The 12408-nt window shown below is 37.9% G+C and overlaps 1 protein-coding gene across 1 annotated transcript in view; it reads right to left on the minus strand.

The window, feature by feature from the left end:
- Positions 1-1876: 1876 nt before the first annotated feature.
- Positions 1877-12408, minus strand: part of EPS15L1 (epidermal growth factor receptor pathway substrate 15 like 1) — a 107340-nt gene continuing 96808 nt past the window's right edge. The window contains exons 23-25 of the mRNA XM_044671556.1: positions 9381-9586; positions 2787-2907; positions 1877-2521 (exon numbers count right to left, since the gene is read on the minus strand). Coding sequence (XP_044527491.1) covers positions 2403-2521; positions 2787-2907; positions 9381-9586 — 446 coding nt within the window. The 3' untranslated portion in view covers positions 1877-2402. The remainder of the gene's footprint in view (positions 2522-2786; positions 2908-9380; positions 9587-12408) is intronic.

A 12408-nucleotide genomic window follows, 5' to 3' on the forward strand; every position in this document is an offset into this window, starting at 1 on the left:
TTCTTGGTGGAAGATGAATGAAAATTCACATCCTATTTCTGATACACGACTTCCACTTGATGTACAACAAGAGCACACGTCTTAGACTAAATATCTAACCTGAATTCTTGACTGTGAAAGAAGACGCATAGACTCTCCTAAAGTTTGGAAACCACCTTTTCTCTAGAATCTGTGACACTGCGTGCCATCAGGTCCAATATCCTTCGGTGGGCACAGGCTATACTCCGTGGTAGTTTGTTATTACTCACACAAGTCAAACACTAGAAATGGGATCATATTTTACTCTTCTGATTTGGCAGAAATAATGTCTCTTCAGCTCAAGAAGGCGGACTAGGTTATAGCTGGTCCTAGTTATCATTGCCATCCTTCTGAAGGCTGTGGTAAATTTCCATCTATGGATCACTGCCAGTTGTGCATGTCACTGTCCAGACACGAGCCAGAGGAACAAAACCGCTTGTCCTGAAAACAGCAGTTCTTACATAAAAAATTACGGCTATTTGAATTCTTTCCTACCTGTGACAATGCATTCAATATAGCGCAGCTGAAATATGGAGTATTGCTTGAAAGGGTACATCATCACTACACTCACTGCAAAAGGAAAGACAAAGACCATGACACAGTGAGATACCACATCCAAACATACTCTAGGAGCTAACAAGCTCTCAGGCAATCTAGTGGAAAATTAATTTTCCTAATTTTGATCATCTAATTTTTTTTAAACCCTTTACTTCTGTGTATTGGCTCATAGGTGGAAGAGTGATAAGGATGGGCAATGGGGGTCAAGTGACTTGCCCAGGATCACACAGCTGGGAAGTGTCTGAGGCCAGATTTCATCTAATTTTTTTTTAAATGACCTTCTGTCTTTGAAATGGATACTAAGAATCAGTTCCAAGGCAGAAAAGCGATAAGGGGTAGGCAATTGGGGTTAAGTGACTTGCCCAGGGTCATACAGCTAGGAATAGTATCTTGAGGCCAGAACTGAATCTAGGACTTCCCATCTCTAGGCCTGGCTCTCAACCCACTGAGCCACCTAGCTGCCCAATCATTTAATGTTAAACATAATCTTCAAAGGGTAGGAAAGGATGATTAAAGTTGTAAGAGTCCTTCAGTTTTCCGGATAACACAGGTTCTGAAATGGAATTATCCACAGTCCATTATTATTGTTTGTAGTTGTGGAGGCTACCAGCACTCACTTCCTATCTGCCACTTCCATACACATATGTTCACCCAGTACCTCATTACATTACTCCAGGCAAAAGCTCAATAATCTGAAGTGGTCTTAGACTATCAAGGTATAGGCAAATTTTTGAAATGGCTCTGTAGCAGAAATGTAGAAACATAGATTATCATTAGTTGACAACCTACCTTAGATGTTTAGCCTATCTAGTAACAGGAAAACACAGAGAAAAAGTACTCTGAGATACATATGAGGTCACACACAGATGATCTACTTTGCTAGAACTTTTTTAAAAAGGAGGAATTCAATAACAGCCTAAATGGTGACTCGGGAGAATTTTTTTGTATCTGGAGTGTTTGATAACAAGTACACTCCAGGAAGGTTATTTCTTCTGGAGTACCTTGCCCTCCCTTACGTAACATGGTGTTACAGATGTAGGCTCAGTCAATTAGCTGAAAGAAATTTCTCTTTTAGTAAAGCAACAATACAGTAAATTTTCTAACTATCATATTCTATGCGAAAAAAAAATCCTTGAAGCACTTTTGAAATTGGCATCATTGGGATCCAAGGTATATCTAAAATTAGAAAGACAGGGTCTAAAGAAAAGTTTCGCTAATCCACTGTACCAGGATCAAACTAAAATACCAATAGAAATATTAATTTTTATGCAATGCTTAAATAATAAAAACAATTCTCATGTTTTTGTATTCAAAATATTTTATATTAATCATTCAAACTTAATTTTTTATACAACTAATGCATACATAATCAGTTTTCTATCTCATAAGTCACATCTCACTGATATAAAAGGAATACAGGCATACCCCACATCACATTATCTCAGTCAATAATGTTTTGCAATAATGTCATTGCCAGATGATAGTCGAACACCACCATCATGTCATGAAACCCTGCTATGATATCATTCAGATAAATGCCCACTCATGACACTGTTCCTGATTAATTATCCATTCTAATGTTTTGTTTAAATATTGTATTTTAGTGGAACCATTTAATGATGCTAGGTGAGGAGAGGGGTAGTATGCCTGTCTGAGAAAGGCTCTGCTCTCAAAATGATGTTTTGCTCTGGAATATTTTATATTTGATTGTATCCTATGAATACAGAGGCGTGAAGGAAAAGAGAACAATTTCCTTTCGGATTAACCTCTTCCTTCTAGAAACCTTTTAGGTTTATGCAGAACCCCCTGGACTACGATGGCATTGTTCACAGCACAGCCTCGGCAGCGGCAGCAGCATACGTTACACGTCCCCATCGCAGAGCAGCGTGGCTTTCGGGAGGTACCTTGCAGTCGCGGGTTACATTTCTTACACGCAGGAAGGAACCTTAATGGAGAAGGGGGGGTACAGTGTTTGCAGTGTATTGGATGCTCAACAAAGCCACACTGAGTCCAGGTTTCTAGGGCCAGCCAGTCTACACAGGCTCTGACTTACAAGTGGCTGAGATTAGGTGACCACAGAAAAGAGGGGTTCGTGTACTCTGGCTAAAAAGCCCCCGCCCGTTTTAGTTCTGTTGGATTGTTTTACAGTTTCTGCCTTGGTGGTGTGGTTACTGAAGGCCGCCTCTAAGACTCTGTCATGTCAGCCTTACTGAGTGCAATCGCCAACTCAAGGTCTTCCTGCTCTTGTCTCCGCAACCGAGCTAGCCTCTCCTGCTCTGCTCTCTCACTCTCGCGCTTGGCCCACGCCAGCTGCTGCTCCTCATTTCCAAACTAAAAAATAAAAATGGAACTTTGGTTAATAAAACACTGGAGACAATTCTTGATGCTCCCACAAAGCATATATGCAAGATGGTAAGTCAAAATGCTAGCAGGGAGGGGGGAAAAAAGCATTTGCAGTGCGGAGAAAAACCTAGCATACATCAGCAAATGCTAGCAGGAAGCACGGGTGACACAGTGTATAATCATTTTCATTAAGGAGTACTCCTGGTCAGGCTAGAGAGGTACATCACTGACTGGGGATTGGAACCAGAAACCCACAGCCCTCTCATTGTCCTTCTCCATGATGTGGCATTAAAATTCCCCATCAAGCCAGCAACTTTTCAAGCTGACATTCTTTGGGGCCTCAATTTCTTGCCAACAAATAGCTTCATAAAAGCAACCCCCCCCAGATATGACCATCGCTGCCGATACTTTCCCACTGGGCTGCCCCTCCTCCAAATGAGAAGCTCCATTGGCCGCAAAGCACTGAATAGGTAAGAATGCGTGAATGCGGATATATTATATATATTATTGCAAGGTGGCCTCTTAAATACTTAGGAATGATGATCATATTAACTATTGATTTGGAGCCTGTTTTCAGAGAAGTCTGTGGGCTACTTTGATGCTATGCTGTGATATCAAAGGCAAGGACACAGATATGTTCAAAAAAAAAGTTTTCTCTTACCAAACAGAAGCAAAATTCAAATGACACTACAAACATAAAAATAGTCATGTGAGCTTCCAGATGAAAGCATCTAGGAATGCCTTCAGATGCGGCAAAGATGCTCCCAATTTAAAGTTCCTCCTAATGCACTAAGTTTCAAAGATTTAAGCAAATCATTACAAAGTCAATAAGCTGGAGTACAGTCTCACTGAGTTGTAACTGGCATTTTAAAAAGTCTTGAGTGCTTAAAAAAATTAGAAACAGACTCTGAAGTTTTATTTGAAACAAACTTGAGATCTGGCTTCTCTTGTGTCAGCTGGGTAGCTATTTGTAGCTATCATATGATACTGACTGATTGGTCCCTTTCCAAAGTAAAAATGGTATAGGGGTTGGTGACTATAAATGACCCAATCTAACTTTGCTATTTAAAATAAATGCTCCATAGAACACTGTACATATTGTCAGATTTGGTGAATAGTGTTTAGGCCCGTGGAAGTGGTATTTTTTTTTTCTGTTCTTTTTTAAATCTTTGTTACACGGGCTGGGTCACTGGGTAAGAAAGCAGGCATAAGTTCAGAAATTAAAGTGATATAAAAGCAAAAGATATTCATATATATGAAGATGAAGTAAAATGTCCACCACCAACCCCTTCCCCCAATATAATTATCATGGTCATAATCATAGAAAGTCGGAACTAAAAGGGCCTTTAGAGATCACCTAGTTCAATCTCTTTACAGTCAGATACAAGAAATCCCCAAAGGGAAGGTGAATTGCCCAAATAGACACAGCAACTTAGTGGCAGAGTGGGGACTGGAGTTTATACTTCCATTTGCCCTGTCAGCTTCTAATATCCTCATCATTTAATTGCAAGTTATAGTAATATCTCTAACTTGATTCATTTCATAAATGTATTTAGTGAAGTAAATGAGATTTACCTTCAGTTCCTTGAGTAGTCTCATCACTGTAAGGAGGAGCTTAGAGAATACATCTACTCCTCATTTCACAGAGGTAAAGTAAAGTCAAATCCCAGAGGACAGAGGAAGAGAAGTAGGAATGGGAATTTTCAAATCCCATCTCTCTGAGACCAGATCAATAGAAGGTGTCCCAAAGGCCTTAGTGTAGTTAGTTTTAAACTTTAGCAGCTTTTGGGGCACTCTGTACAAATGTTTCCAAAATTTATAGTACTACTTGGCCTCAATACTCCATTCTACTCAGTCCTCCAAATCCCTAATTTTAGGGTGTACAGAGAGTTGGGAGTAAGGAAAAGGCTCATCATCTCTTAGGAACTTCCTACATAAGTTTCTCTTGTGTCCCCATATCAACTACCACAGTGCTTTCTTTGCTTAGTAAGTAGTCAATATGCATATAATTTAATCTAATTATTCTTTAGAGGTTTTGCTAATTCCTCCTAACTTAGTGAATGTTGTATGATAGATAAGAAATGATAAGTACCTACAGAAGTCACTGGATCATGCTAATGCCAGTCATCTTTGCTAAGAGGTGGAGCTAATTTCGATCCACTGAAACTCAGATTTGGAAGGGACATAGAAAGCATTCAATAAAAGCCTACCGATTTCATTTGACCTAGTTCAAACCTCCAATTTTACAGTGTAACAAAAGGGAGAGGTAGAGAGAGAGAGAGACTTGTCCAAGGGCACACAACAGGTTAGGGGCAAGGACTAGGCTAGGATTAAGATCCTTGGTTTTCCAATTGATATTATAATTTCCAGTCCATTGCCCTTGACATTAGGCCATACTATATTCCTGGTTTTGCTTTCAGAAATGATCGGCATTATTAGAGTATTAATTTTTTTAAAAACCCTTATCTTCTTAGAGCCAATACTAAGTATTGGTGATATGACAGAAGAATGGTAAGGGTTAAGTGACTTGCCTGGGGTTACACAGCTAGGGAGTATCTGAGGCCAGATTTGAATCTGAGACTGCCCATCTCCAGTCCTGGCTCCCTATCTGAGCCACCTACCTGCCCACTAGGAGAATTCATTTTTAATTCAAATACATCTATCGTCACCATTGCAACTGCACACTGTTTTAGTGACTAATCATCCAAAGACCAAAGGTGATTTATTCCTCAAAAAATGAAAACTTCCATTCTGTGATTTGTCCCCACTTAAGATTGAGATCTAATATATTTAGGAAGACTAATGAAAGGTTTCTCACTGATATCATTGTAGATTTTAATTACCAGCGTTAAGCCTAACAGATATTTCATAAAGCAGGTGCCACTGCTTTAGAACAGGTAACCACTATCCTTGTGAGACACATGCTGCATGGTGTCCCATGGATTTGTGATTATCTCGAGACATTTAGTTAAAAAAACTGAGTGAGAGCCAAGAAAATGGGTATCTAACTCCTTGCATGCTGAATTCAAGCTGCTAAGGAGTTACTTAAAATATGTTATTAGGTACTGATTCTGGCAGTCACAAAAAAAAAAAAGGGGGGGGGGAGTTTAAAATAAAAGTTTATTTGCTACCATGACTAAGCAACATTTTAAAAAATTATATAACCAGGACCATTAAAGCTAGAAAGGAACTAAGAGATTCTCTTGTGCAACTCTCATTTTACAGATAAGGAAACTGAGGCTCAGAGAAGAGAAGTGATTTGACCAAGATCATCTGGTTAGCTTGTGGCAGCAAGGACAGCTCTCAGTCCCAGGTTATTTATTTCCATAATACCATGTGGTCTCTTTCATTAAAATCACCACTGCATTAAGAAATCAAGCGCATACTAGCTTCATTCTGAAATAGTATGTGAAAAAGTTGCTTTACCCCAAAGAAGTCAGGCATTCAGAGAAAGAAATCTTATTCAACTGTCAGTAATGAAACATACAATGTAGCCAATCTGACATTTCCTCTCCTACAAAAGTAGACTTCTGGGAAAGGGCCATTGTTACTAAACCACAGATTTTCCTTTCTAACATGTATTTTTTATGTCTTCTTAAAAAAAGAAATACCAAAGATGGATGATATTTGCTTGCTAAAAATCAAAGTAAATAGCACCACCAACTTTCCTAGAATAGACATTCTACCAGTAATGATCACATCACTTATATATTCAGAGAATTTCAAAGAAGCTGACCTAAGGCAAAAGACTTAATTGGGGGTGAGCCAAACAGGGCATCATGAATGGAAAAACAAAAGTCTAGATTCACTGAACTTAAGCCTTACCATGTTCCTTTCAGGCAAAAAGTGAAATTCTTAACATTTTATCCCATGAACATCAATTCCAAAAGAAGCCACATTTTCAATGTGCTGGATGGCTACTGTTATCTTGGCCATCATTTCTTGTGCTTGAAATAACAAAAGAATTTTTTTTTCAACATTTAAAAGACATTCAATAAAAGCATTAGAAGGTAATGGAAAAAATAAAAGAAGCCATGAAGCGCTGAAGATTCAAGTTATTATAGCTATTTGACTGCCATCATTTTAGAAATGGTCACAACTTTGAAGAGGAAGACAAGAGTCATTGTACACTGGCTATGATCCACTCAGCATGTTAGATGGTCCAACCTAGAATACTACTGAAAAGAAAGGAAGCCTCAGGTCCTCTTGAATTGCAAGTCTCTTCAAGGTAGAAAGAAATTTGCTAGCATTTAGAGAAAAAGACTATATTTGAAAAGCAAACATTCTGGAATCTTTTAAGATTATGATATAACTGAATGGGAAAAATATGAATCAAAACCAAAGCACACCAGTAGATCAAATCATCTTTCTCAAAGTCCATGGGCTGGGTCTACTAGCTGATGATTTCTTCTGTAAAAAAAAAATGAGTGTTTAAAGATTGAAAAGCAACTGTTAGCAGTAAACAGTGTGGTATTATAAATCCCACTTGGACAGGCTTAGGCTCTTTTCCTTAAAGTAAAAGTTATTGGTTATCAATATTGCTTATTGCCTATGTTAACAACTATTCTGTTTAGGCCAAAGAAAGCCACAAATCAAAATGGAGAAACATGGCACCAATAGACACTGGGATACTTGGTGATTCTTTTCTGGATTTTCCAAAGATGAAAGTATATGATCAAATGCAGAATGTACAACTAGGTCTTTTATGGAGACCAGTCATTTTCCTCAAATTGCCATCCAACTCAACTTACCCTCTCACTATCTAAGAATGTTCTTAGATAATGAGTATCTCTGCTGCTGCTTCTTTTTAAGAAATTAAGTGCTATTCAAGAAACTATAGATAAAGCAAGTTTTGTTTCTGACTTTTATTAACAACGTCACCATTTGCATACATTGACAAAAGTTAGCACCGACCAGACAAGATTTAACTAACTCAGGTTATAAAATATTTACAGAATGCCAAATGCTCTGATAATTTCAGTAGCTTAAGTACCTCAAATACACTAAAATAAAGATAAGCACGGTGTACTTCACCTAAACATATGTTTTTTTAAAATGAACTTTGTGTTTATTGTGCACTAATATGCCAACAAAACATGTCTAAAATGGATAGTCCATGAGTCAAACATCTCTACATCACAAGTTTCACAAATAATGGCCAAACAGGTTGCTTTACAATTCTTAAGTAAAGGTTGCTGAAGTCTGCCTCTGATACCCCATCATGGTATGGAGATGACCCTGGGCTCTGGACCATAAATTCCAGCTGGTTCTAGGAAGCTGGGAAGATTATGAGTGCAGGGCTTATACTGTACATTTGTCCCCTGAAGACTAGCCAACTTATGTCAGAAGAGGCACAGCCCTAGAACTACCTTAAAAAAAAAAAAGTTACCTTTTTTGGCCACAAGAAGTAGCTAAACACTTTCCTAAGGATGGTTCCTAAGGTTTGCCATCTGTGTTGGGGGAGGGAGCACCAGCAAGGATGAAATGATGGATCCTTGAAATACTAAAGTATAAGTTGATGTTGTTTTTTTTAAATGACAGAGCAACATATCATCAAATCCATTTTAATATATGGAAGAAAAAAACTGAAGCTATAGAAAAAAGGAATTTTGTTGTCCAAGAATAGGTAGTAAAAAGTCATTAATATTTCCTCTGTCTACACTTAAAACAAAGTCAGACTTTTAAAACTTGGGCATTTATTTCTGAAAAGGCACTTATTTTTGCTCAAAGACCCTTTGAGATTCCTTGATGAAGTAGAATATGGATGTTCTGATGATAATTTCTTAAGCAGGACTTAAAATGTTTCTCTTAAATAGTTTTTGTTTTTGATGTAAAAAAGCAACAGGGACGTTATATGAACATCAATCATTTTTCACTAATCCGCCTTCACAGTTCAGGTCTTCATAATTCATACTGGTAACCCAGAACACACTGTGAAAGGACAGTCAGAATTTTTCTACAAACAAATGAAATCTCTCTTTGCTATAGGAATTTCCAAGGGACAGCAAAAAAAAAAAAAAAATTTCAATTGCGCTTAGCACAGTGCCTTGGCACACAGTAGGTGCTTAATAAATGTTTATTGATTGAATTGAAAATAGGAAAACTTCTGAAGGGTTTTACATCTTGGCTCTCAAAACTCAAAACTCAAATACAAAGTGGCCTTTCATGCAACAAAACAATACAAAGAGGCTACAACAAAGAACGTGAAAAGGTAGGTTTTCCATCCTACTGGATAGTAAACATGTCCCTTTAAAGTAGTGTCAAATTCACAGTGATTTTTTATTAGCAATTTTTTTTTTACAGAAATAGAAATACAGGATAATGATGAGAACAGCATGAAGTACTAAGAGACAACAAGCCAGTGGACAGCAGGTTTGCAGTTTAAAAAATAAAAAACCCAAAAGATTGCAGCAAGCGAGGAGCAGAAAGTGGTTGGCTCAGAGACAATGAACGTAACTTACAGAGCTGAAGTCTGCAAAACCCAAGGAAGAGTCTTTAGGAGTTTGAGTTGAAGAGGAGGGAGCAAATGGATCGTTTCCACTAAATGGGTCCCCAAAACCCTTTTTATTTTGAAACGGGTCACTGTTGTCAGCCCCAAATGGCTGGAATGGATCAGGGGGTTTGGAAAAATCTGCAGACCCAAGCTGGCTTACAGGTGTACTTTTACCTGGAAAGTTTAGGAGAAAAAAAGGAGAAAAAAATATATAGGTTACTTACCATGGAAAAAGCAAACCCCTGAGTTGGAGAGCCCTGGATTTCCTTTCCCCCATGAAGCCATTTCCCTTTTTTTTGGATGATTGTAGAGAAATTCATCTCGTAATCACCAAAGGACTTCAGTGTCACTGTCTTCCCTCAGGAATTTAAAAAATAAATCCTTTTATCTCCATTTTCATAAGTATTTGTGAATAATAAAAGCAAAGTAAATGTAAGGTGACTTGTGCTAATGCTTTTGACAAGAAAAGCAAAAATTAGAGGTAGCTGTTAAAAAAAGTTTTAGAACTAGAAATGTTTAAAATTTGTTGCAAGATTAAAAAAGATACTGTTGCCAATTTGAATAGCAAAAATCCTGACAAAGGAGAAAAAGACAGTAATTAAGAATCTGAGTTTTTATTGGCAGTCAATTGAAAACAAAGTTTCGTTTCTACATTATGTAGATAGACAGGGCTAATTACAAACAAATTTTAGTTTTATAATATATCCGTGGTAATGCTTCAGGAAAATCCAACAAGCTCCACCTGGTTTTAAATGTTCTTGTTTTCCTTCTGCCAGTCTCGCTTCTTGGTGACTTAACAACTGGAACAATAGGAGCTGTCCTTGAAGATGGAGCAACCAATCTAGGGGCTTTTAATAAGCAAGTAACAACAGATGTTCTTTTTTAGTTATCACTTCATTATTTTGAAGAATGTAAGCTCCCTAAAGGCAGAGGCTTTTTCCCCCTCACCTTGTATTGCCAGTGCCAAATACAACACTGCACATTTCAGTTCAGTTGTTTCAAAGTTATGTCTGTGTCCCCATTTAGGGTTTTCTTGGCAAAGGCACTGGATTTGCCTGCAATTTTGAGATGAGGAAACTGAGGCAAACAGAGTTAACTGACTAGTCCAAGATCATCTAACTAGTAAGTGTCTGAGGCCAGATGTGAATTTGGGAAGGTGAGTCTTCTGGATTCTAGGCTAGAAATCTATCCACTGTATCATCTAGTTCTACTATGCACATAGCAGATGCTTAATAAATGCTTATTCATTTGGAGTGGAGGATAAACCTAAATCATTTCTCTTCATGATGTCTAAGTTAACAATGGGTGGGAGGAAGCATGACAGAAGGACCAGGTGTCAAGAAAGACTACTTTGGCTTTCCCAAGCACTTATTTCCTTCTCTGGGGCTTAGTTTCTTTATAGAAAGTCTCTAGGGTCCAGGGTCACTTACAGCTCCAATATTCTACATTCTAAAGTTCATTCCATGTCTGATATTCTTTATTCTAGGATCTCCTCCAATTCTCATTTATACATATGCTCTAAGGCTCCTTTCCAGCACTTACATTTTTAGGATCCACAGTTCATAGGACTTAAGAGTTGGGACTTCAGAGATCATCTAGTCCAATTCAGTTTTATAAATGAAGAAAACTAAGCCCAGAAAGCCCAAAAATGGCTAGAACTTGGAGTAAAACTGATAATTTGGGACACCAAAGACAATATTATTTCCTCCTATAGCACAATGCCTGACCAAGGTGTGGTTGTTCAGCTTCCTTGCCTTTATCTCAGGACTAGTTTTCAGTTAGAATGTGGATTCAAGGATCATAAAAGAATGGTTTTGGCATCAGAGGTTCTAGGCTTGATTCCTGGCCCAGTCACGTGAGATCTATGTGATCTTGAGCAAGACATTTCTTTGGACCTCAGTTTGCCCACCTTTAAAATGAAAGATTTAAAGAAACCTTTTGAAGTTCTAATAGAACTAAATCTGGGACTGTACGTCCAAGGTTCAGATCTTATTTCTGGCACTTACCTACTATGTGGGCCAAGGGCAAGCCAAAACCTCAGTTTCCTCATCTGTAAAACAGGGATAAAAATACCTATAGATATATAGCAGAAGCAGCCCAGTATAGTGGATAGAGTTCCAGCTGCAGGGTCAAGAAAACCTTGGTTTAAAGACCTGCCTCTGACATTTATTAGCAGTGTAATTATCGGCAAGTCATTTAACTTTCTAAGGTGTCACAGGAAATTTATAATAAAATACCTATAATTATAAATTTCCTATAACAAAGGCTATGTTACAAACAATCTGCTGGTGTATCTTTGTGGAAGCAGTTGTGAGTTTCCTACATGATGAAATCACAGGTACAGACCAACATTTCCTCTCCTCCCCCAAACTGGATCACCTACTTCACAGGATTGTGATGACCAAATGAAATAATATACATAGAGCATTTGTCAGATCTTAAAGTTGTATATAAATGTCACTTATTGTTAGCTGGTCTAGCACAACAACAACAACAAAAGCTTATTAGTAATGGAAGTAAGGGAGTAGTGGGCCAGAGCTAGGGATGTATGGATGAATTAAGCACAAACTGCTCTCCATCACTGGCAGATATATAGGTGGTGTTCTAGTGAAAGTAGGTCAGGATTATCATCTTTATACAAAAGGGCAATATAGTATCTTGTGTGCTGCAGCTAATCCAAGAATAGTCAACAAATTACTAGATTGTGTCTCTCTTAAAAACTTCTGCTTCATCTGATGATTTAATGAATAGAACCAACAGCTCAAAGTTGAAGTTACCCCAATAGCCACATAATCCAATCCAAATATCTTTTACTAAGAAAAGAACTCTCTTTTGCAGAATTTAATGTGCAATAAAAAAAATTGTGAGGCAGTAGATAAGGCAAAGGGTACATGTGATCACTCTCTTGTTCCCAAGGCTAACTGGTGTTCTGAAAGGCAGAGGTTGGAAGTGAAAGTGTCAAAAGAAGCATAACCTACTAATTTTCTGACCACAAA

Source organism: Gracilinanus agilis, chromosome 1 (genome assembly GCF_016433145.1).
Source record: "Gracilinanus agilis isolate LMUSP501 chromosome 1, AgileGrace, whole genome shotgun sequence".
Taxonomy (NCBI): domain Eukaryota; kingdom Metazoa; phylum Chordata; class Mammalia; order Didelphimorphia; family Didelphidae; genus Gracilinanus; species Gracilinanus agilis.